The sequence below is a fragment of the Plectrocnemia conspersa genome, unplaced genomic scaffold (assembly GCF_051122295.1).
Source record: "Plectrocnemia conspersa isolate PC_06_02 unplaced genomic scaffold, ASM5112229v1 ptg000010l, whole genome shotgun sequence".
Lineage (NCBI taxonomy): Eukaryota > Metazoa > Arthropoda > Insecta > Trichoptera > Polycentropodidae > Plectrocnemia > Plectrocnemia conspersa.
Genome location: NW_028277174.1, coordinates 12,342,524 through 12,369,474, shown reverse-complemented (window position 1 = coordinate 12,369,474; position 26,951 = coordinate 12,342,524). Strand labels below are relative to the sequence as shown.

General features: G+C 35.9%; 3 protein-coding genes across 5 annotated transcripts in view; 2 read left to right on the top strand and 1 right to left on the bottom strand.

Annotated features, from left to right (window-relative positions):
• The first annotated feature begins 114 nt into the window (after positions 1-114).
• On the top strand, positions 115-4,801 carry stnA (stoned A). Its single transcript, XM_088195183.1, has 2 exons — positions 115-401; positions 894-4,801. Exon 2 carries the CDS (start codon positions 921-923, stop codon positions 3,570-3,572), a length of 2,652 nt encoding a protein of 883 aa, XP_088051309.1. The 5' UTR covers positions 115-401; positions 894-920; the 3' UTR covers positions 3,573-4,801.
• stnB (stoned B) lies at positions 2,259-13,527 on the top strand. Its single transcript, XM_088195182.1, has 11 exons — positions 2,259-5,636; positions 6,299-6,482; positions 6,542-6,895; positions 6,962-7,177; positions 7,412-7,685; positions 7,756-7,861; positions 7,929-8,097; positions 8,161-8,275; positions 8,349-8,512; positions 8,582-8,947; positions 11,561-13,527. Exons 1-11 carry the CDS (start codon positions 3,596-3,598, stop codon positions 11,700-11,702), a joined length of 4,131 nt encoding a protein of 1,376 aa, XP_088051308.1. The 5' UTR covers positions 2,259-3,595; the 3' UTR covers positions 11,703-13,527.
• Positions 13,528-13,701: 174 nt separating this feature from the next.
• The window catches only part of LOC148230649 (uncharacterized), a 28,914-nt gene continuing 15,664 nt past the window's right edge, over positions 13,702-26,951 (bottom strand). For all 3 annotated transcript variants that reach the window (XM_088195352.1, XM_088195354.1, XM_088195355.1), the window contains 3 exons: positions 16,115-19,971; positions 15,959-16,049; positions 13,702-15,859 (listed from right to left, as the gene is read on the bottom strand). In XM_088195352.1, coding sequence (XP_088051478.1) covers positions 15,782-15,859; positions 15,959-16,049; positions 16,115-19,971 — 4,026 coding nt within the window. In that variant the 3' untranslated portion in view covers positions 13,702-15,781. The remainder of the gene's footprint in view (positions 15,860-15,958; positions 16,050-16,114; positions 19,972-26,951) is intronic.

The window sequence follows — 26,951 nt, the reverse complement described above, 5'->3', positions numbered from 1 at the left end:
CGGTGACCTACCGAAACGCAAAAAGAGGGTAGGACGCCTTCCAGATCAACCCTCAACCCCATGCGTCAGGTGACTCTCCCCCTCCTGTACAGATCCTGATCGTGCCAATACGCGTGCGCACTAGAATTGACCGATCAATAAAATGGGGACGCATGCGCGAAGGGTTCCATCGGCGGCCATTTTCTCTCCCGCTTCGCATTCGGCGCCGAAAACCCCACAGAAAACCCTCGTCCGCCGCCGCTGACGTAACCCACTCCGGATCGCCGTTAAACCAGATAGAAACACTCACACGGAACTACCTACTAGTCATCCGGATCGTCAGGAAAAACTACGATGTATCTTCGGAAAACCTGAGGAAAGTTTCGCAATGTAGGATCATATGTAGTGATGAGGCCCCTAATGTGAGTATTACACCCATCAACAAGTATTTAAATTATTAATACAATAAATATAAGCGAATAAAAATAGCAAAACAAAAAAAACGGGAGCTATGACGTCACACACTATAAGTTCCGCTTTATATGATTATATATATATATATATGCATATACATGTGTATACGTATATTGCAAATATATGTCAAAAGTTCAAATTTAATTTATGCAAAAATATAAAATAATCCGCTTCATAACATAATGATATTTAAATTTAAATAAACTTTTTTTTTTTTAAATCTTATATTGATTAACATACAATACATGTACACGCGTATCATATATTTTGTATGTATGTATGTGCTTTAGTTCATTCATATAAAGGTTGACCTATAACTTTACTGTTACTTTTGATGACATAAGTTTTATAAAAATCAATACTCTGGACTTGACACTTTATCTCGTTTATATGTTATATATTATATATGCCCTACATTTGCCGTTGTTATATATTTTCAGAAGCCTCAATGCGTTGTGAATTAGATAATGCTGAAGATACCAAAAGGTCTTAAAAAAAAGAAGAAAGGTAAAAAGTCAAAACGGAAGGGAGAAGAAGAGCTCTTCACTGAAGAAGAACTCGAGAAGTACAGGAGAGAGCATCAAGCTCATCCTCCTCAAGCGGCGGCGCAAGATAACGAGCAAGAGCAACAGCATAATCAATCATCCGAAGCGAAACCTGCATCTGAAAACGACGAGTGGTCTAAATTCAACGCCCTCACTACCGGCGTCGACTCTATTCTCAAGAAAACTCAAGGCGACTTAGATCGTATCAAATCAACTTCGTTTTTTCAGCGAGTGACTGCTGGACCGAAGACCGTCGATCGGTGCGGCAAGGAGCTACCGTTCAAGAAAGACACTCAAAAAGAAGATCAACGTTGGGCAGGATTCGATAAACACAAAGCAGAACAAGCTGAAGCGTCTCAACATCAACAGAAACCGTCCGAGGAAGCAACATCCGCCGTCCCCGTCGAGCCAGTTCTATCGGAAACCGAATCTGAAGAAGACGACTTCGACGATATCTTCGACACTTCATACGTCGAAGCGGTAGAAAAAGGTGAAGTTAAATTAGCATATGTGCCAAGCTCGCCCGAAGACGAAGCCGACGCGGGTCCTGATCCGTTTGACACATCTTACGCTGATATAGTAATCAAAGGACCAGAAGTATCCAAGAAAGGAAAGAAGCTAGTTAATATCGGAGCGGCTGTAGAAGTATTAACCGGTCGCATAGATCATGTTGCAACTTCAAAAGAAGCAATCAAGAAAGCTAAAAGACGCATACCCAGAGATTTGCTTCTAGACAATCAGGATAGCGAAGATTCGTGCGAACCTATCGAAGAAACTAATACATCTAAAAGCTTATTAGACGACGACACAGAAGATATCCCCAACGGTGTCCCAGTCGATTTAAGTGTATCATTACACACTCAATTCATTCAAAAGAACACAGAGGAAGATCAAGAAGAAAGTAACAGACAGGATATATTAAATACTTTTGATAATTTCGCTCTTGTTGAAGAAGACGACGAATTCGCACTATTAGCGACTGAATCTTTGAGCAAACCGGCCGCATTATCCGGATTACCAGTCGACGTAACTTGTGCAGTTGAACCTGTGACCGAAGAAGATTCTTGGGCAGTATTCGAAGAAAGTAAGAAACCGAATAGACCTCCGCCCCCGCGTCCAACCGCAGGACCGGGTCAATCTGTTGTTAATCTCGAACCGGCATTAAGTCCAGCTTTTGATACATCTTCTTTGAACGAGTTCGAATGCGACGGCCCAGATCCTTTCGATACAACGTTTGCAGAAAATATACTACCTGGAAAAGCTGAATTAAAGCAGATCGAAGCCGAAATACTCAATTCTTCCCCGGTTGGCTTGCCACACAGCGACAGCGATTTTGATTTCGATCCCAGAGCAGACGAAAAAGCATATATTAATAACCGTCGAAAATCTTCAGTGCACATCCACATCACCGATCCGGCCGGTATTCGAGAATCAATATCTGGATTTGAAAACGGCGAAGTTGTGGGATTTGACACTTTGAGACCGATCCATCGCGATTTGCTAGGTGGAAGTAGCACAGATCTCTCGCAGTTGGCAGATTCACCCATCGCTCCTGTAGCGATCGAAGAAAACGATCAGTTTGACTTTTCTGATCCTTTCGATACGTCGATCGTCGATCTCATAACTGCTCCTGGTAAAACAGAATTAAAGTTTATCGAAAAGGAACTCCTCGGCGAAACAGAGCTTAAAAGATCGCTCAGCGATCCTGATTTTGATCCGAGAGCTGAAGAAACTTCGCCGAATAATGCTGATATTCAAAGGAAGCCATCTAGACCGGAGAACTTAATCGTGAATAAGTCGGTCCTGTTTAAAATACCCGCTGAAGGTGGCGATTTAGCACTTGATAAGGACGGTAAAAAGGTTAAACCGTTAACTCCTTATTACGCCAGAGAAGCTTCTATAACTGACGAGGAAGTTGATACGCAAGAGGACTTTTTTGATACGACGCTGCCGAAAGTCAAACCTGTGACGTCTATTTTAAAGAATACGATAGAGCAAGCTGATACTATCAAAAGGAGCAGCTCAGATCAAGATTTAAACGCAGACGAGGAGGAAGTCGTTAAAGGGAAGTTCGCGCAATTGCGCAGGCACTCAGATTTCCCTTTGACCTTTAAGCCTGAGAGCTTATCTAAACAAAAGACGGACTTTTTATCTATCACGGAAGAAGATTCAGTCGATACTAAAGTTTTGACTCCTTATCAAGAAGAAAAATTGAGCGAAGAATTCGACGTCGATCCATTCGACACTTCTTCAGTTGGTAATATTTTATTGCCGGGAAAGACCGAGTTGAAATTTTTGGAGAACGAGCTCCTCGCGCAAACGCCAGCTTTTGACGATCTAGATTTTGATCCTCGCGCCGGTGAAAGAAACAACGCCTCAGACGTCTTATTGGCTCCTTCCGACGACGTGTTCCAAATTAAGCCATTAACGCCTGAAATCTCCGCTTCTACTGCAGGATTTTTAGTCAACACCACCGACGAGGATGAGATAGATCCTTTCGATACGTCGATCGCAGATAACCTAGGACCGGGAAAGACCGAGTTGAAACTCTTGGAGTCTGAATTTATGAACTAGGAGCTTACATTTACTGAATCATCATGGCGAATCCATTTTTAGCGATGAGCGAAGATTTCGCGGCGCAGCAGAACCCCGCTCTTAATCCGTTTTTAAGCGGAGATTTTGGCGGAACGGAAGTTTATGCGGACAACCCTTTCGCTGCCAGCAACCCATTTTCAGATTTTGGCGCAGTCGAATTTGAAGCAGCAGTCACCGCTACAACCACTGGTATTGATTACTTTGGAATATCCGAACCCATCACAACCTCGACAGGCAACTTTTTCTCAACCTCGATCAACGAATGTTATGAAAATCAGGCAAACGAGCCGCTGTTTTCGACAGCGCCGTCTACCACTAACTCTTCGGCGAACTTCTTCGACACGACTATCGAAGACCAACATCCCATTGTGACGTACGCGAATCCGACAATACAAAAACCGACTGACTTAGATCTGAACTTGACAAATGCTTTAGAAGAAGATTCCGCTCACGTGTACCTAAGTGACGATGAAAATACCAAACAGCCAAAAAGGCCTCCCCTTCCAGCTAGACCGATAGCGCCTGAGACTAAAGACTTGATTTTATCTGTGACCGGTCATATGGAACTAACTAGTACACATTTGCTGGATAGAATACCTCCCACGAGAACTCCCAGTCCTGTTTCTATGAGAGACTTGCATTCTCCCAGCCCAACGCCTGAGCACGCATTCGGCGATTTCTTGACAGACGGAGAACAGAAAAGGGACTTGATGTCGACCGACGAAAGTGACGTGAACATGTTTGACGTGGACGACGTAGTTACGCAATACAGTTGTAGTCCGCAACAAAATAGCAGCCCACCTGCTCAAGACGTAGATCTACTCTCCTCGCAAGCTAATAAACAATCAATCGTAGACAATTCCAACGTAGTAATTTCCATGCAAGAACCTTCGCCTAAAGAAGAAGTGACCACTCAAGATTCCGCACCGAAACCACCGAGGCCAGGTCCTCCAGTTAGACCGCCACCAGCGAGACCGCCATCGAGACCCGCACCTCCTCAGAAACCCCCACCGCCAAACGTAGCACCTCAAAGACCTCCCCCAGCCGTTCCGCCTCATCATCCACCTCATGTACCACCTCATGTACCACCTCACGTTCCACCCCATGCACACGTAATTAATCAAGTCCGAACCAACGACCCGATGAGTAACGATTTTAGCCTGTTTGATGCACCGACACCGCAATTCCATCCGAAAACGTCCACAAAAGAAGATATTCTCAGTCTGTACTCCACGCCCAAAAAACACGAAGAACCTGCAAAACCGATGGATTTCCTTACAGATGATATGCCAGAATCGTCGATGGAGCCTGAAATAACAGCTAAAGAAGTCGATGTTCCGAAAAAAATCGATACTCCAATTGTCGAACAACCTGTGGAGCTACCCACGTTTGAAGATACTTCACCTCAACCGACGAACGTGGACGTTGAAAACTCAAATGTCGTTCAAAGCCCTCCTAAACCGACACGCGAACCTCCACGCATTCCGGACCGATCTCCAACAGTCGAACATAAACAACAAGTACACTTTGACGATTCTTTCAAGAGAGAACCTGAACCGCAAGTCCACTTCGACGACTCCTTCAACATCCAATCCGAAGAAGTTATCACCGAACCAGCTTATGAAATGCCGAAACATATATCTCCCGAAATACCAGCAGCGCCATTCAACACGCACGAACCAGTCCTTGAATCAAATCCGTTTGGAGCTCAAGATATGGTGATAAGTCAAGCAGATATTTTCAACGCAAACGTCGAACATTCACAGACAATATCTGACTCAGCTTTTGCAACTACAGATGCGTTTGCTTCTAATATGCCGCAGAACAGCAATAATATATTTAACGAACCGAGTTTCACGAGTCCTTCGGCAGCATTCAGCGCTGAAATATCACCTGTAGTACAAATAAATGCTTCAGACGACTTATTCGACGATTTTGCAGCTAAATTTGAGTCTACAGCTTCTAAAGACAATAATGCTTTCGACGCTTTTGGAAGTTCAGGAGGCGGCGGCGGCGGTGGAGGTGGAGGAGGGTTTGATGATGGTGAGTAACTTCTTATTTATTATTTTATTTTATTAATTTATTTAGTCAATAACATATAAGAAAATACTTTAATATTATTATTTATTTCTTAATGCACGAAAGTGTTTCTTTAGTCCATTGAGGAAACCCGCTACATTTTTATTTTTGCGGATTGTATTAGGAATATTGTTATACGTTATTCCATCTTCAATGTATTTCTTGAATATCCAACTACTATTTCAATCTACCTATCATATTTCTACAATTAGTAAATCTATTTTTATTTAAAAATACTCTTATTGCCCTATTTTGTAATTTTTGTAACTTTATCTATTTTTTTAAGTATGTACATATATTGTTGTGCAATAGTTAAGGTAGAATATTTTGAGAAATAATGAAATCCTTTAAATGTTTGATTACTACTTCTTCCATTACCTTTTCCATAAAACACAACATATTAATTGCTCTCATTTCCTCAGCCTACATTCTATTTTTTATTTTATGTATAGATATAGTAAATTATCAGCTATGTCTCCTTCAGAGACTGCTTTATTTACTAAATAATGTAATATTCTAGAATTTTCCATGTTTATTTAATTATATTTACATCTAAGTCAAGTCAAGCCTCTTCTATATTCAAGCCATAATTGTACTGCTTCTAATCATATATTTTTTCGCTTCAGCGTGGGGAAATGGCTCAGCTGGCGTTGTTACTTCAGCAGCAAACGACGGATTTGGCGTTGATGATAGTTTTGATGCCTTTTTGACTTTGAACGAACCACCTCCAGTTCCTTCTGGTACACCCGCTCCGTTTGGAAAAGGAGATTCGCAAGACTCTGATGATGGAGGCTTCAATGTTTTTATCAAGTAAGTGTTTCTATTCATTAAAGTTTTGAGCACATCAATAATGTTTGTGTTTTTGACAGACCCAGAGAAGGAGACGTGCCGTTTGAACCGCACAGCGGACCTGTTCCAATTTTGGCACCACCTCCCAAAAGTCCAGCTCAGGCGTTCACAGACACGTCACCGAGATTCAATCCGTTCGATAAGAGCGCAAATTTCGCTGAAGCCGCTTTCGGAGCTCAACCTGAAATATCTCAAGGCATGGACATGGAAGGTAAGGTGTTGGAACGTACAGACTCTCAAGAAACTCCTCCGACTCCGCTGTTCGACGACGACGTGTCCCAGCCTTTGGAAGAATTCCCCAGAATTCACTTTGACGGTCCCGGTTGGGAAGTGCAACTGAGACAACCGAACAAAAAGAAGATTACTGGACAAAGGTACTGCATCATAACTTCAATGTATTATTTCAAATTCTTTGATTTTAAAACACGAGTATTCTTTAGATTCTGGAAGAAAATCTTTGTGAAGCTGGTGTATCAAGGAGATAACCCAGTCGTTCAACTGTTCAATTCCCCTACTGATAAAGAACCTTTCCAAGAGCTACCACTTCAGGCTTGCTATTCAGTGTCAGACATTGCGGCTCAGCAATACGATCAATACGGGAAAATATTCACTGTTAAGCTGCAGTACGTGTTTTACAAAGAAAGACCGGGTGTCAGGTGAGAATGCATTAAATCAGCACTACTCAAACTACATACAAATTAATGACCGAAAAACTAGCTTAGACAAAACATAATGAGCTAAGTAAAAATACGCTTCATAAGAGTAAATATTCACAGATAAAATCAAACTGTGTTAGTGTCTTTATTTATATTATCGCTATCTGAATAGCACTGAATTACACAATCAACATATTTGCCACGTGTTATGTAAATAGTCAATAAACTTCACAGGCCAGGACAGGTTACAAAAGCAGAAAGAATCACTAATAAGCTCAGTCAGTTTGCTGCATATGCAATCCAGGGAGACTATCAGGGTGTTAAAGAGTTTGGCAGCGATTTGAAGAAGTTGGGATTGCCTGTGGAGCACGCTCCTCAGATATCGCAGCTGTTCAAAATAGGATCGACTACTTATGAAGACATGAAGCAATTCTCAATGTGCATAGAAGAAGCGTTGTTTAAATTGAACGCTCATAGGGACAGAGCTCTACATTATAAGATGGAAGAAGTAAGAACTTAACCAATTCTTGTAAATCTATTATATTTTGTCAATTTTAATAATGTGTGGAATATTTTAGGTTCAAATCACAGCCGTTGATGAGCTTTACGTGGAGCAAGATGCAGAAGGCCATATCATCAAGCAAATAGCTAGGGTTAGACTGCTCTTCTTGGGTTTCTTATCAGGTATGATTCATGATTTTAAGATATGTTTTTTTTTTAAGTTTTATCTTAAATAACAATATGTTTATAGGCATGCCTGATGTTGAACTGGGCGTCAACGATATGTGGAGGCAAGGTAAAGAAGTTGTAGGACGTCACGATATCATTCCAGTTGCTACAGAAGAATGGATTCGTTTGGAAGCCGTAGAGTTCCACTCATGCGTACAGCCCGAAGAGTATCAGAAGACTCGTATTATAAGGTAATAATTTATTTACACTAAAATCTTGATCTTTCTTATTTATACATAATATTCTGCTTACAGATTTAAACCTCCAGATGCATGCTACATTGAACTGATGCGATTCAGAATCAGACCACCTAAAAACAGGGAATTGCCTTTACAGCTGAAGGCTGTAATGTGTGTCACTGGCAATAGGGTATTTACATTTTTTTGTGTGTACATATATCGATAGAATTACTTCTACAAATTAATTTTTTTTATGTATTCAGGTGGAACTAAGAGCTGATGCTTTAGTACCAGGCTTTACGTCTAGATCCTTGGGTCAAGTGCCATGCGAAGATGTAATGATACGCTTCCCGATTCCCGAATGCTGGATTTATCTTTTCAGGGTTGAGAAACATTTTAGATACGGAAGTGTGAAATCTGCTCATCGGTATGAATTGTTTAAATATATTTCACCTTTATTTTGTTTTTATTTTATTTTTTGTTTATTTTTTCTCAGACGCACCGGTAAAATCAAAGGCATTGAAAGGTTCTTGGGTGCTGTGGATACTCTTCAAGAGTCTCTGATTGAGGTCACTTCGGGTCAAGCTAAATATGAGCATCAGCACCGCTCGATCGTGTGGCGTATGCCTCGATTGCCCAAAGAAGGACAAGGTGCCTACACCACCCACAATCTTGTCTGTCGCATGGCTCTGACCAGCTACGACCAAATCCCTGAAAAATTGGCCGAATGGTGCTACGTGGAATTCACGATGCCAGCAACTCAAGCTTCCCACACGGTCGTAAGGTCTGTGAGTCTCCAGAACCATGATTCTGACGAGCCTCCTGAGAAGTACGTGAGATATCTGGCCAGGCATGAATATAAGTAAGTGATTACGATTTTGTTTTACATATACTATTACGTTTACGTTTAAACACATAATTTTATTTATTGTTAATCTGTCGTTGTAACGTGACAGGCTTATTAGCCCAATGCGTTACAACGGCATATACACAATCAACAACTACTGAGTAAGTAGTGAGACACCAGACTGAAATCAGTATGTAAATTAGTGACGTATATGTTATTGATTATAAACGATTATCACCGCTTACAATCAATAGATGTAAGCGGTGATAATCGTTTTTATTTTAAATTATTCATGACGATGCTTATTCCTGAGATCAAAAAAACTATAAAAATCTAATCAGTGATGCTCGGTCAGAATTAAAAATATATAATCATAAATTCCGATTTCACAGGTACGACAGAAACATTTGGGTTCACTTGGGTTTGGAGCCCGTGTTTTTCAAGTATTAGTTTATTAATATAATAGGATAGGATAGGCACGTTTTAGAATAGGGTTTATTCTTAAAATTCCAATTTGGGTACTTTTCTGTCGGGTGTAAAATTTATTCTAAAAAAATGTTTATTTATTTGCTTAAAATTTTTATTTATTTTTATACAATTTTAATTATATTTTTAAGCACATTCGTTGCAGAGTTATTCATGTGGTGTTCACTGTTCTGACCAACGCTTTCTATGAACGTTATTTTGCTCCCCTTGAATTTAACCAGAAAAATGCGTGTCACATGAAACAGTATGAATCTGAATGAACTATAAATAATAAACTGAAACTGAAACTGAAAAAAACAGTCTCGAATATATTTTTAAAATATTTAATTTCAGTGAAATCATATCAGAATACATTTTCACCGGTAAATATATATTTTTACTAGGGAAAATATAATTTATCTGGCAGGTGCTAGTGAATTTATATAATTTCAACTTTTCCAGATGTAGTAATTTATTTATTTACATACTTATCATTATTTATTTACATGCGATGTATAAATACTATTTTTCAGTAAAGTTGTATTTTCACTAGTAAAGTTTAAATACATTTTCATCAGTAGATTTATATATTTCTACTAGTGAAAATATTATCTAACTAAAATGTCTATGAAACGCAATTTGCCAATTGCGAAACGTTCATTTGCTGTTCAAACCAAAACCTAAACTAACTATAGATTTAGAACTTTCATTAGGTCAAGTCCATAATACATCTTAAGCCAACTTATCTCTCAGGGGGAAATAAGCAAAGTACAGACAGACGTCGCATCTCGCATATTGTTCCATAGTTTGTCTAATAAAATATGTAGCTATCCTTACCGATTTTACTACGGACTTCTGATTAAAGTATATTCAAATCGAATTTTGGTCAATAGGAGAGCGCAAAAACAATTATCACTTCTCAGAAGTAAAAAATTCACGTCAAAAGCAATAAAATCGTGTTGGCGCCGTCGCTGTGAGAACGCTCGTTACCGAGCGTTCGTTACACTGCGACGGCGACGGCACTATTTTATTTCTTTTGATGTGGATTTTTGACTTTTGAGAAGAGATACTTGTTTTTTGCGCTCTCTTATTGGTCAAAATTTAGTTTCGATATGCTTCACTCAATTCTCAATTATTATAATATGATCGCTACACCTGCTTAAATTAAAAAAAAATAAACATGCTACGTGCGACCGAACGGCAGCGAGTGAGCGTTGATCAGAACACTGAACACCCCATGAATAACTCTTTGCAACGAATCTATTTTTAATCAGGAATGACCACAATCTCCATTACTTTTCAATGTAATAATTGATGAATGCTTCTCTCATGGGAAATTTTATGTCGCAGAGCTATGAGTAGTACATCAAAACCAAATATATGTATCGTAAGATATAAATAGCTAAATAAAAATCGTGTTCCGTGTTATTTTTGGTTACATAAAAGATTATTCAAATTAGTTTAAAAACTTTATAGACATGTTTTTTACTACTAATAAGACAAAATAAGCATCTGCTTCGGACATAAATAAAACCCTTTAAAATAAATAAAAAAATAATAATAATGCATTGGATTGAAAAAATAATGTATCACTAAATCAGTAACTGATACCCAAAAGATCTGGTTTTGAATCACATATAGCGCTTTTTAATTTTCAATTTCTATTGTAACTGGGAAGTTGTAATTAGTGAATATGGTATAGTTATTAAAAAATCTAGCTAGGTCGTGCATAGTAACAGCTATTGATTTTTAGCTATAATATTAATTAATTATTAATAAAATACATGTCACTGCTTTAGAAACTTTAATTTCAGTCTGGTGTCTCACTACTTACTTGGTTATTGATTGTGTTTACCCAGTAGTTGTGTTTACGCATTGGGCTAACGCCAGCGATTAATATTTACAGTAAATATTATCATTTCTTTCTTGTTGATGAAAGAGATCTTCATTGGGCTAACGCAAAGATTCTCAAAGTTAATTGACTCATCGCCCACTTGTCAACGACAAAATTTTTCATCTCTTACCTTCGGAAAACTCAATTTTTTCTTATTTAATTATAAATTGTAAGCGTAGCAATGTATATAATTTTTTTAAAATGCGCTAGCCTAGCCGCAATGTGTTTTGCTAGTTTAATGGATACCGTGTTTTTTATGTTTTATTTAGGGTTGGCATTGAGCATACTCAAGGCGAAGGCCCAGGAGCTTATACCTCTGCCACCATGTCCAAATTGAGGGAAGAACCTGTGAAAGAAGTAGAAGCTGCACCAACGCCTGTCGCACCAAGCTCCGATTCTGATTCGGACTAAAATGAATTGACGGTAAAAGACCGGCACAAACGTATGCATAATATATATAATATATAAAAGAAGGTTATGTATATAAAAAATATATTGTTATTGGTTGAATCTCATAAAATTTATTATAATATAAATGATATGTAAATAACATCACTGCATCATGACCAAGATGTTATAAATCCTAATGTTTGATGAAATTGTCTGTTGTATATTAAAAAAATAATGTATGTAAGAATTAACTTATGGAATCATCAAAAGGCTATGAATTTATAGCATTGTTAATAATTAAATTTCTTTGGGTTGTGTGAATTTATTATTATGAATATTTAGACAATGCTAATCTAATTTTTGCACAAAATTATGCATAGTGCCCACACTTGTTGATTGAATCATTTGTTTATGTATCAAACCTTACCGTTGATTAGTTTATCGATCCATAACTACCTCTTGAATGAATATAAATATGCAACTTGTTGATTATAACGACTCAATCAAACTGTAAGAAATAAGAAAATTGACTTATATTATTTTTAGTTAGAGCACAAATCGTGTCATTTTAAATTTTCATTATGCTTGAAATCATAATAGCGTATTAATTTATTTATTATGTAAATATTATGATTTATATATAATATATATGTATTTATTATATAGTCTCTAATTGAGACGAAATCGCAGCTATCAAACCAAAGACATAGTAATGGGACTAAGACCAGTATATGACCATATTAAATAGTTATTATTAGTAGTAATACATAATATGCTTAGAATAAGTTATTTATTATTTATATTTATTTATTTATTGAAACTTTCCTGCCTGTAAATGGCGGAAAACGGATGAGTGCATCTAGTCAAATGTATATAAATTAATTTTAGTTAGTACTAAATAATAATAAAAATATATAATATATAGCAACTGTTATACTTGCAAATCTTGATTATTATAATGAACACTGCGTAAAACGTAAATGTAAATGTATATTATATCAAACGTGTCATATATAATATCATTTGAGCATGTATGTATTTTTACAATGAAGGTTGATTTTTTTTAAGTGAACGGTGAAATCACTCTTATTTTTAAAAGTTGTTATTAACAAAAATGGTAATTGTTATTATTAATATTAAGCATAGTTTATAAGGATGTGATTGATCTCATATCGAAATAGTTATATTGTTAAATAATTTAAACGATGAGAGTAATAATATTATTATGTTATATATAAATATGATAAGATGGCTTATTCATTGACTTTAAATAAGAAGAATGATTAGCTTGATATGAATTGTACTTAATTTAACAATTAAATATATAACCAAATTATTATAGCATCGTTCATGTTGATCAAATGCTTGTTTATAAAATATATACATATATGTGTATCAAACTCAAAATTTCGTGGGTTGTATGAAATATCTACCGTAAAAAATGGCGCTTTATATATGAATGTTGTGATTGATTTTCAAAATGCATACATTTCAGTTTTTAAATGCCAAAAAAAAACATCGTAGTTATTAGTGTATTATAAAAACGAATTGATTATTTGTATAAAAATCCAAATGCTTATTACATAATATGTATTAATAACCGGCACTATTGGGACTGTTAATATATATATATGAGTAGTTATTTAATAGTTCCAATTTAGTGTATAGCATGTAATCACTATTATCGGTGTATAAAAAAATCAGTATACAGAAAAAATAATATAAATAAAGAGAAATGCATTATTTATTTGTTGTGTGCGTTTTATATATGTGTGTATGTGTAATACATATATAAAATGCAGGTAGAATATTATGACATGTGCATTAAAGTTAACTTGAAAATAAAAAAGTGCGTTACTGATCGAGTATTTTCATTTTAAATTAAACTCATTCTTTAACATACATAATGCTTTTATTTGTCTTATGATACAGTCAAATAATACGTTACTTTTTTTAATTAATTAATATATAATAACAACAAGAAATCAATTTATATATATAATAATAATTTTATCAACAATCAAAATATTAAAATCTCGTCAAAAGGGCACAATGATGAATTTATAATGGAAAAATTTCATATCAAATAGCGTATTATATACTAGATCGAAAAAGTTTCAAATGATTTTTAATAGAAAACTAGTTTGAAAAGTAGTATAATATACAGTACATAATAATTTTATGAATATACGGCATATTGTATATATTGTATGTTTATACAACTAAGCGCTTTTTTTGAGTGAAACGTTCAATAATCACCCAAAAAGTCGCGAAGCGATCATTTCTATAAACGATTGATCGAATAGTTAATCTATACATAGTTCATATATTATATAATGAATGTATATTTAATAATAATAACACATAAATTAGATCGTGTCTGACGATAGAAAATATTTAGACGATTAGCAATATTCAACAAGATTTTTTTATTACTTAAAAATTAAAATAAGTTGCTCACATAAGCACATACGCGTTTTAACAATACAAATATAATAAATTTCACACAATTTATTAATATTTATTGTATAATGCATCGGTCACAGCCTTGCGGTTTTAAAAAATTGTGTGAAAGTATCTTAGTAAAGAAGCAAATTATTACAAATCACAATACGAACATAAATGCAGTTACATATAAAAATAAAAATAAACGATTTATGCGAATAATTATTAATAAAAAATAAGGTAAAGTACATCTGCCTCATAGGATAAACCGTTTGTTAGGTGTATATGTATAATGATTGAAATGTACACTGTACATATTATTAATTTATTGGTTTATCCTTAATGGTTCAGATATGTATATTATTAATTTAAAAAATCTATCACATACACACGCTTGATTTATACGAAAATTGTCAAATTAGACGGAATCATTATTGCTCTATTAGACGTATGTTTTCATATTATGGATTTGTGTCTATTAAAAATCGATCTAAACACTGCAAATTCTAAAAAAGATATTTACAATTACACTCAACAACAAATCACACATAAACAACATTATGTTTAGCACCTGATGAAAAAGCATATAACTAATAACATCGAGCTTTTAAAAGCTTTTTTCTAAACTTGATTTTATCATTATTTTTTAATAACAAATATAATGGGGCAAAACTTATCACTAATTTTGTATCAATATCACATAGCATGATTGATTGTACATCGTATTTTTTATAACAGGTGACAAAATAAAAATACAGGATCACTACTATTATTACATCACGATAACATATACTAAAGAAATATTATTGCTTTAACGATTTTCTTGTGATTTGCTTTTTTAAAACGTAAGAAATGCGTGCACAATAAAATTATATTATAACATAGACTGCACGTTAAGAATTTAATTAAAACATACAATTCACAGAGGCTTATTTTAAATAAATCTCTCACTGATAACAATAACGCATTGTCGTCACACAAACGTACGTTTTATTATAATTATTATTTTTAATGTATAATAAAATATATATACAAAACATATTTTATAAAAATATCCGAATACAAACAATGAAAATGCGACACTTATATTCTCACAAATTTGTCATTTTCGTACATGCGTTTTGTATGCTTTTCTACTATGTACAATTGAAAGATAGCAAAGAGCCAATAAAAAGGCGAACGAAAATAGTTTGATTTAAGAAATAAAAAGCTGATTTACAACTGCGTATAATAAAACAAGTTAATAAATAGTTTAGATCTTTTATTAATTCAACAACGATCACTTTAGCAAGCTTATATAGGTTAATACGAGGGAACACATGTATTATATAGTTTTCAAAAACGTCAGATTTTTTTCAGGGGCAGGAAGATGATAAAATTATTGAATAATTCTTTAACAAATTTATTCTAAGTATATTTGTGAACTTTCAGCATTTGGAACACACTCAGTCGCACTTCTCGTAATATTTGCACTGTTGTTTTAATTTATTGGTTTTAAAAAATCCAAATACTTCATTAGGTTTTAATTAATTGGTACAAGGTTTTTTTTAATATTTTTTAAATAAACTTATTTATATTTATTATTATTAATAATAAACTTTTACTAATGAAATTATCGATATATAAAGGTACTTCGGGATAGGCGGGGGGCGGTTTTAAGGTGAGCGCTGGGAACGACGGGACTGAATTGCTCCATCATTTGGAGAACCACTGGATGACGACCGGTCAGCATCCTGAAAAAATTAAATTAAAAATAATTAGTATTAAAAATTTGATATGTAAAAATTCTCACTACGCGGTTTAAATGCTACTATGATACCAAAAATACATACTTGAGACGTCATACTAGATCTGTTAGAATTTGTTTCGCTGCTGACGCTCGTTCGATTAGTCGCACCAGAATGTCTATGCCGCGAAGCATCGCTGAAATATTAAAAAAAAATGTTTTTAATAGCCTCAAAAAGTAATTTTATTAAATAAGCTCTCACCTCATAACGCTGCGTTTTTCTCGAGTACTGTCTGTCCTCCTTTGCACAATAGTATCCACAGGGGGCGCACTCAGTCCTTCGGCATCGGCGCACTCGTCCAAGAGTGGCTCTTCGTCTTCTTCTTTATCAGGCGTGGCATCCTCGACTGTCGACGCGTCTTTTCCGCTCTCGTGACACTCACACTTGCAGTCTTCCGGATTCACATAAGTGTACACCACTTTATCGTCAGTGCCCACTTCTACGTTAGTACGACTGGGTATGGTTTGAATCCTCTTGGGCGCTTTTCTCCGCTCCGGAATATTCTCAAAATTAATCCATTGCGTCTTTGGCACAGGTGCCCTAGGAGGTAAAGGCGGCGCCGGATCAGAATCCGATTCGTGGCCTGTGGAACTTTTTCTCGTCCCCGGATTCGATATCCCTTGCTCGGCAAACTCAAACCACGTTTTAGGACTAGCGCCTGCTGAAATTCTCCTAGGCGATTTAGTTTTCTGCTTCACTTTAGCTTTATCCTGCAACTCTTCTTTAGTCGGTAAACAGATCTTTAACTTTTCAGCTTTCACAGTATCTGGCGTATACACTTCATCTGAGCAATATTCTTCCAGACAACTCGGGTTTATTGGAGTTGTAGATCTTGGTCGTTCTATCGGACACGTTTTAACTTCGATGGTCTGCCGTTGCTTAATCGGAACTATAGGAAGAGCGACGGATCTTTCTTGCGGCAGTGTAGTCGGAATATAAGGAAGCTCATCGTCGAACGAGTCCTGCTGTAACACTAATCCTTTCCTCTCACTATCGACCTCTTTCATCTCACCTAAACCTGCTTTCTCCAACGCCAACAACTGCTTCTTTCTGATAAAATCCAATTCAGAATCGCGTTCAGACTCTGAAGAATCATGAACGGTTTCATCCAAAGAAGGAACAGAATTCCTCATACAGAAAGTTTCGGCGAGAGTCGGATGCTTAACTTTAATATCAGGTTGATATTCTTTACCAGAATTTCCGGAATCTACAGATTCTATCGATATTTTAGATTCGCGCAATATTATCGATCGAACCGGAATTTCTTCAATGATTTGTTGCCGATGAATTATCGACTCGATAAAACTTGCATTACTAGCTTCAATTTCTTGATGCGTCTGCGTAATCTCACAATTCGATTTAGATTCAACAGACGCAGATCTTTGAATAACTTCTTCGTTACACTTCTCTTCCAGTTGAACTTCGATCACACTCTCTTCAGATATTTGACTTCGACTTTCGGACATTTGACTAGACTGACTATCGGTTTTAGATAAGCTAAATTGTGTACTAAATAGTTGTTCTTTACTTCCTACTTTCGTTGTAAAAATGATATGCTTCTTAGCTTGAGAGCTCAGCTTTTCTTCGTCGGGATTCCTTTCGATCTCAACTTCAACTTGTTCGATATTGGGCGTATCTGGTATCGAGTCAATCTCCACTGGATCTATCAACGTTTCGTGTATTTTAGTTTCGATTATTTGTTCCTGCTCAGAAGTCTTTTCAGATTCTGTCATCTTCGATACGTCAGTCGACGATGATATACTTACACTACCATTAGTTTTATCAGATTTTTTCGTCGATATATTACTGCACATTCTGTTTAACTGTTCGATTTCTTCCGCTGTCATTAAATCGCAACGAACTTTTTTATCTTCGCTCGGAGAATGTAAAGGGATTCTAATGCTACCGTCTGGAAGAGCTATTGGTTTTAAGGGGTCAGGTTTTTTAAATTTATCCATGGGACTTCCAGACGGTTGACTAAAAGAAGGCCTACTAGAAGTCGGTGCACTTTTTGGGCGATCTATTTTAATCTGCTGCAATAAATTTTCATCTCTCACTATAGTTTTTATCAGCGGCTTTTCTTTAACTTGCGTACATGTTTCTACAACGACTGGTTTTTCTTCCTCAGAAGGAGTGTGTAATGGTATTCTAATAAATCCGCGATCATCAGGTGGATCGTAATATTTTAACCTCTCTTTTGCGCTCCTTAAATTTTGCACGCTTCTAGATTCGTATCTATAATCAGAACTATGAGTTAAGTCTATGTTCGGTAGACTCTCTCTTGCGACCGGTGAAGTAGAAGCACTAGATTTCCTATTAGGTTTGAATATTGTTAAAACAGAGCCTTTCTGCTTTCCTGCGGATGTTGGCGTTGCAGGTCCTGGTTTCTCTCTATCTCTGCTTTTACTTCTAGATCTAGATCCGTGAGAATTACCGCCCGTTTCTTTAACGAGTGCAGTTAATCCTTTTCTTTTAGAAACGGATCCAGTCGGAGACTCGGGACTAACTATAGTTTCTCTAGATTTAAACAGTGAGCAAAATGACGATTTTCTCGAAGGCGTTTTTCCAGCAGAAGGTGAAGGAGTTCTGCTGCCGTTATCCCTTTTGTCTCCGTTCGACTTCGCTTGCTTTGGACTAGCGCTAGGTGTGATGATAATGGACTGTGATATCGATTGTTCAACTTGTGCATACGATTTTTGTACATCAGTCGTTTCGACGGGATAATTACTTATCTTATTTAAACTATCTTCGCGTTTAACTAATTGTGAAAAATGCGGAGCATTTTTTTTAGAATGTTCGCTCAAATTCAATGACGCCGGTTTTTGCATCGCCTCTTGCTGACTCGAATCGCTATCTTCATCATAAAAATTATCAGGTTTCAGCTTTATTCTTATATATTCCGTGCCCGACGGTGTGACGTTTTTAGTTGATTTTTGCGAATACGTTGCCGCCTTCTTAGCCGTTAATAAAGGCGCTTGTCTGGCTTTACTAACGGGTTCAGATTTCACGACTTGCGGGCTTGGTTTCTTATCGTTTTTATAACTAACGCCTAAAGTTGACACCGTTATTACTGGTGAGGTAATCGATTCTTTGCGAGTGGGTTCTACCGGTGGTTTTTTGACGTTGTTTTCCTTTACTTCGACCACCACGGGTATTTTTTCTGTTTTAACGATTGCTTTTGGCGCTGCACGAACAATTTCCTTAGGCTTACCCACAGTAATTCCTTCAGCTAAAATCGCATCCTTCGGATCGTGTTTGCGCGATAGTAGAACTTGCTCCAATACTTCTGTATGATGTTTATCGTTGCCTACTACCCCTACGTCGTTTTCTAGCGGTTTAGGGCCACAAAATGAAGTTTCTAGAAGCATCTTATGCGGCGAAGGTGATCGCGATATCCCTGATATTACAGATAATCTGCTTTGCCCTGATATATGGCTAACGTTACTGTGTGCCGATATATGACTCATGTTGGAATGTGCTGATACGTTTGAATGTGCTGAACCTTGACTACCGATACTCGAAAGTCTACTCGTTCTTCCGGATATAGACAAAAGAACTATGTCTGAACATTGACTGTCTTTTCTGTGATGATCTTCCGGTTTGAACATAAGCGGCGATCTGCGCGACGGTTGCTTTGAGCTCTCCTTCTCCGTAGTGGCCGTATTGGGTTCTAAAAAGGCTAATTCTTCCGTAGACGACCTGAGATCAGCAGCGCCGTCCTCTCTGAATCCCAATCCTAGTTTCGCCCCTTCCGGATCATGTCTGCTGTCGCTTATGCCGAATATTGCGTTCTCAGGCGAACTGTCTCTCGAATCGTGATGGCTGGAACTCGACGCTCTGGATATGTCTATTCTAGGCGTTGAAGGAGTTTGAAGATTTCCTGTACCTTGAGGCGATACACTTGGACCCAAATTTTCCATCGCACTAGAGCCCAAAGATCCCTGAGGTAATTGCTCTGGCTCCTGGCCCCCCGTTAGGGGAGCCTCGGCGCCGGAAACTGTCTCATCCTCGTTGATATCCGGCAAGCGAATTATTGGCTTTTCATCAGGACTCTCCCCCTGAAAGCGAAAACATATCTGTCTCAGTCTATTTCTTTCTTCTCGGACCGTAATAACCGAAATGCGATAATACTCTGATGGGAAATCGTCTTTCGACGCGGACGCTCTTCGAATTCCTCGGAGATATTACACATCCGCTTTCGCATTCTTCAGAAAATAACCATCGGGAATCAGATACGATCTCTAAAAAGATTCACTAATATCTGCTCGAATCTAACATCTATGTTTTTGGTCAGAGTAATACAATTACAATACATACACAAAATAACAAAATATAATATCCTAATTGTATTACAAGAAAACATATTTTTCTAAACCAAAGCTTTATATATCATACACATAATCTACATAATATCATTCGGCGACATTTAGTTCCTTTTGATATCAGAATGTGCTGGAAATAGAAATCCGATAATAAGTATTTCACTGATGAGAGAATGTTTACTCGTTCACATTTGGCGTATTTCATACACATAGTACATTTAAAGCTCATATATAGAGAGAATATACAGATCATGCTTTATTATACAACATTTACATTGACAAAATATATTTTAACTACAGTTTGCGAAAATAATCTGTGTCGTGTAATAATTGTTATAAATCATTAAAAAGACGATCCTGAAAAAGTTTATATTTTTAATATGTTTCTCATAATAGCACACGAGTAATTGATATGCTACGTGCATGGTGTTATAATATTTATAAATGCGTTCGTGTTCCTTAATAAGTGTAGGTAGGATAAAAGGTTTATTTTTTTACCTTTTACATTTACAGTGTTATATTGCACTTTAAATAAATGTATCATTTAATAAGTATTAGTTGGCATATATATATATCATATATATTGACTATAGGTAGTAGATTTTGCACGTTATGAAAGCTATCTGTATAATATATGTAATCAATCATTCACCAATAGATAGTCTCTTTCCTAAAATTGCTGAATCAATGACCTAAATATTTCTAAAGAAAATATTTACTCCCAGCCCAATTTTCTTATCAAGGATTTTTTTTTTGCAGCGCGTGGCTTTTTCACTAAATTTTTTTTTCAAATCTTAGGCGTAAGCCCAATGCGTTACAATGGACAAATCTGTACGAATAAGTCTGGGAATCGGTGACATCTATATTATTAATGATAAATTATTATGTGCTATACAGCTTATAATCAATAGATGTCACTGCAGCTGGGACCGTTTTTTTTTAAATAATAGCGCATTTTTATAAATAAAAATTCGAGTGCCGCTGCTGGGGCTAGAACCCGCAACCTCAGAGTCATTAGTCTGAGACGTTACGGACTACGCTTTATATTGCCACATTCGGAAGATATGCAAACTCACGCTTAGAAACTGGGTGCTGCACGAACTGCACTGTGACAGGTGATGAAAAATGTACACTGTAACACAATCAAAAAGTAATACATATTTTAAACATGCCCTTTAATATTTGTAACCAAAAATCGGTACTTTTAAGCCATCTGATAAATATGCAATTTTGTGTGCGATTTGCGTGCCGCTTTCACCTGGAGAATCGCTGATTTTTTCATCAAAAATAAACCCCCCAGTGGGATTAATACACAGATTTCAGCAAACAAAATGAATTATTCATCGAGGGATCGATGTTGGACGCTGCGTCGTATCGTCGCAATGTTTGCTCATTTGTCCGCCTATAAGCATGTGGAACATGATGACGAATAATTTGCTGAAACGTCGCACTTATGATACTTTCGCATAATATACAAATTCGACCTGTGGAACATGCGGAAGTATAAAAAACATTATTTATCACACTAAAATAACGTTGCACGTTGTGCTATTTAGAAACACACATAACAACAAATCAACCTTCGCATTTCATGGCTTTCTTTCAGCAATTTCCAATTAGCAATAATGTAACTAAGCTATTTACATATCCGACCAAATCGACTGTGGAGCATGCTCACATTGCTCACGAACGGAAAGCGTGCTCGGAAGAATAAACGACTCGACGTGTTTAATATACAAATTGATGGTTCGCAAACATCCACTTTCGTTATCGCAACATTTTTATAAGAAACGATTTTCGCGTCTTGCTTTTCAGCTGAAAAAATATTACATTGAGATATCAGAGGCGCGTTTAAGCGGCTAACCGCAAATTAATAAAAATATGTAATATTCAGGATCTGCTTAGAATCAAAATATATTCAATACAACTGTGATTTTTTAAATATTATATAATCTTGATACGCTTTGAAATGTTCCAAAATCAAAACATTGCTTTACAGTTGTACCTAATGACGTACTTTCACACTCGGTCGTAATGAATTCAACTTTGACTTAACCCAAAAACGTCAGACCCTGAGTGCGTCCGAGCACAATTCCTTGACCTCAGTTTTCTGCACATACATTCGCAAAATCCAACATTATGCGAAATCAATACTTCCAAACAAATTTTGCGTGTACGTGGCGGCTCAATTATGCCCTCGATAGAGGCAATTTCATATCTACCCATGTACCTACATACACACATACGTATCTATAATACATACATATATACATTTTAAATCAAATTACAAATATACTGCTTTTCAGTAGTAAAACCTTAAAAACAGATAAAATAAATAAATGCGAAATGAGCGTGACGAGTAAACATAATTTACTCTATTCAATAAATTGATAAAAAAAATATACTATAGGATCGTTGCTAATATTTTGAAAATTAGGTTGTCCAAAAAGTTATTAGTATCATATATGTATTTATTTAATATTTCAAATCGATAAAAAAAGTCGCGTATGAAGGAGCTGGATGGTACGAGTCAGGGGTCCTGGCTTGTGCAGACGAAAAATGGATGCGATCGCAATTCACGTGGAGATTCGATCACACAGAGCTTAATTTCTAACCTACACTAATTACTCAAACCCAACATGACTAAAACTATAATTAGATTAAGAAATTTCATTAGGTCAAGTTAATGGTTTATAATTATTCGTACTTTTTAACTATTCGAATATTGAATGAAAAATAGAGTATTCGAATATCTTCGTATTTTTTTATCGGTTTTTAACGATATTAATTTATTTAACCAATTAGCTCAAAAAATCAATAAATTGCCTGTAAAAAATTATGCATAATAAGAATTATTTAAATTAATTATTTTAAACTTTTTAATTTGTATAAAATATGCATAACACAATTCTGTGGGAATTACTAATCAGTGAGGACGTCAAAATGAAAATAGTTAATTTATTAAAACATACTTTTTGATCAAGGGCGTCTTTCTGCTTTATCAAATTAAATTAATTCAGCAAAAATTTTATCAAGCTTATTGCATATACAATAGCAAATAATTTTATGCGGATTTTCATATAAATTATATAATTAAAAATAAATTGTTTGCGATCGAATTATTGCATTAATTGAAATAAAATCCTTGCGTTTTGAATCAACAAATACAAAAACATAACACGAACTTCACAAAAATTTGCGAGGCACACCTGTTCATATAAGCGTTAAACGATAATAAATGGACCTTTCCAACACTTTGTTTCGTTCAACGAATTCTGCGAATTTCGGTCATAATAGACACGCCCAATAAACATTCTATTCATGAATGTTTTTCGAATACATAAAGGTTTTTTTTGTTGAGAAAAAGTGTTTCATTATCTTGCTCAAAACAAATTGTTTCATTCTAAGATTTTATTAAAATTTTATTCAAAATACTACAAAGGAATATTTTACGAATATTCGATCAAATATTCGAATATTCATATAGTTGAAAATCGGGCGAATTATTCTAATATTCGATTGAGAATCTTAGTCAAATTCAAAATACAAACTAAGCCAACTTATCTCTCAGGGGAAAATAAGCGGAAAAAGTTTAGATAGTTTGTCTGCACTTCGATATTACACTATGTTTTAAAAATATGATAGCTATCCTTACCGATATTACTGTGAACTTCTAATATAAGAGGACTGATCAAAGTATATTCAAACTGAATTTTGGTCAATAGGAGAGCGCAAAAACAATTATCACTTCTCAGAAGTCAAAAATTCACGTCAAAAGTAATAAAATCGTGTCGGCGCCGCAGCGTTCCCACTCCCACTGCAACGGCGCGCCGTTGCAGTGGGAGTGGGAACGCTCGGCAACGAGTTTTTCGGTAGTATTCGCTACTTCTTTCCCTACTGCTGTATCAACAGGAACGTCATTTGAGAGGGACAAGTAGGGAAAATTGCCCCCCTTGAATTTGGACAGAAAAATACATGTCATTTAATGAAATTATATCAATTTAAATATTAAAAAAACAACCATTGACTGGCCAACTTTTTCCTCCCTCCCCTTTTTCGCCAAAAATGGCGTTCCTGATTCTAACGAAGAAATTTATCGGATTATCCCTCAAAGAAAATATAAAAAAAACAGTATTTTTTTAAATATGTAATTACAGTAAAATCATATCGGAATACATTTTCACCGGTAGACAAGCCCGTAGTGTGGGAGAGGAAAGAGAGGGGCAGTCGCCTCCGGGCGCAAGACTAAGGCCGGTTTCACACGTGCCGGATGGATTTGCCCGGCACCGGGCTGGCGGCGTGTAGTGGGGGTGGTGTTGTATGGGCAGCGTCGAGCCGGCGCCGGATGGATTCGTCTGGCACGTCTGAAATGGTAGGTACTAGCCCATACAACACCATCCCCACTACACGGCGCCGGCCCGGTGCCGGTCGAATCCATCCGGCACGTGTGAAATCGGCCTAAGGGGGCGCCAAAACAAAGTTAAAAACCACATGGCATTATTTGTAAACTGTGATAATCATAGTTTAAATTTAACTGAAATACACTTACCCAAGCAAGATCTAGTGGTAGTCACTTTTTTCGGTACAGCAAGTTTTTTCTCATTCTAAACAACACTTTTTTTTAACATAAGCACGTTTTTTCTCACTCTACGATTCACTGGGAAGAATTAAAAAAAGCTTTACCAGACGTTAAAACGCGATTTGAAAACATGAAGCACAAGAACTAAAACTGTCACAGCTATTCATCGAGAAGTAGACACGTTAATCGAACTTTTAAAATAATTGTCAGAAGATCTAGATATGACGTTTGACACTAGAAGCGATGCAACAAAATTTCTATAAAATGTTTTGAAATTCAATTGCATTCCTTTGTTTAATTTCTGGGAGGTTATTAAAAAAACAAATAAAAATCGATTGCTAGAGCCTACTATGGATTTCAAATAAACAGCAACTGATATTGAATTTCTGGAAATATTATAGATAGAAATGTTCAAACTCTGCGAATATTTAAGCGAAAATTCTCTACGTCGCATCTCGCATATTGCTCCATAGTTTGTCTGCACTTGAATTACACTATTTAAAAAAATATGATAGTTATTCTTTCGGATATTACTACGGACTTCAGATATGAGAGCATTGGTTAAAGTATATTTAAACCAAATGTTGGTCAATAGGAGGGTGTAAAAAAAATTATCACTTCTCAGAAGTCAAAAATTTACGTCAAAAGCAATAAAAAGCGTTCCCACTGCGACAGCGCCGCCACGATTTTATTCCTTTTGACGTGGATTTTTGTCTTTTGAGAAGCGATAATTGTTTTTTGCGATCTCCTATTGGTCAAAATTTCGGTTTAAATGTGCTTCATTCGATTCTCGCTTATTGTCGTAATATTGTTATAAAACGTATCAATATAAACGCTAGGTAACCGAGCGTTTCCACTGCGACGGCACGATTTTATTGCTTTTGACGTGGATTTTAAGCAGGTCTCCTTAAATTTTGCCAGAAAAATGCATGTTATTTAATGAAATACTGTAAATGGAAATATTAAAAAAATACCATGATTGGCTAACTTTTGTCCCTTTCCCTGGAAAAAGCTGAAATGACGTACGTAAATTACGATTTTCCTAAATTTTCCTAATCTCACGGTTAATTTAAATCGAACCAAGTCGTACGTACATAATCATCAAAAATATTCTGGGAACTTCTTGAAAGTGATTGCACAATAGCAGTTAAAGACCAAATCCTCGATATCGTAGATGCTTAACATCCACCGTTTAGCCCAGACATTGCTCCTTTAGATTTCTATATTTAACGCTCGCTTTCATACGACTTTTGTAGTATTACATGTAATGAAAATGATGAAATCCAAAACTAGCTAGAAAACTAGTTCGTTCCAAAAAAGCAGCGAGTATTCAAAAATATATTTAAAATGAAGGAGATTACAAATAAACTAGTATATTAGTAACGGCGTAAACTTTGGACAACCTAATATTAGATAAATATCTAATGTAATCTTAAAAACACTTCTTAATTAGTTTGTCCTATATGTATATTGAATATTAACGTAACATACACTTTCCCGATTAAATCGATATTGACTCGATTGAGGTCATAATTTTTTAATCCAAATTTTAAGCAGCATAACCTACTTAAAACCCCTAATGTGTTAGTTAATATTAATATATAAACACGATAATTACCATGTATCATAATTTCATTGGAATAAAGCATCGATCGAAAAAGTTTCAATGCGCGACCTCGTCGAATGACAGGTATTATTTATTGATGACCTTGAGCTTTATGTGGAAACTAAATTGACCCATTTTGGGGTCGTAACGAATTCTTACAAAGTGTTTTGACGATCGATTCGTAAGAATAAGATGCACATGTCGAAATATTATACAAAATCATTATTAGGCTATTGTATTATAGTAATTAAGCTTCTAAATACATACGTGAAAGCTCCAAAATATATGGACAATAAATAAAATATCTATCACTGTAAGCATAGTGGGAACGCATCTACAATGTGTAAGGTATAATAAAGCAAATGGAAATTAAAACAATAAAGACACTTGTCAATTATACAGTACGTTTAGAATAGTGTTTTAATGTTCAATTCATGTTGTTACATATATTCGTCTCGTTTTTTCGCATTGGTTACTAACTTAATTTTAATAAAATTTTGCTTGTAATTTGTGAGCCTTAGTGCTTTTTCT

Bases quoted from the DNA above. Each gene is read 5' to 3' on its own strand.
- stnA (XM_088195183.1), top strand. From the start codon at position 921: ATGCTGAAGATACCAAAAGGTCTTAAAAAAAAGAAGAAAGGTAAAAAG.
- stnB (XM_088195182.1), top strand. From the start codon at position 3,596: ATGGCGAATCCATTTTTAGCGATGAGCGAAGATTTCGCGGCGCAGCAG. The intron at 5,637-6,298 runs GTGAGTAACTTC...TTTTCGCTTCAG, and splicing joins TGGAGGAGGGTTTGATGATG to CGTGGGGAAATGGCTCAGCT. The intron at 6,483-6,541 runs GTAAGTGTTTCT...TGTTTTTGACAG, and splicing joins GGCTTCAATGTTTTTATCAA to ACCCAGAGAAGGAGACGTGC.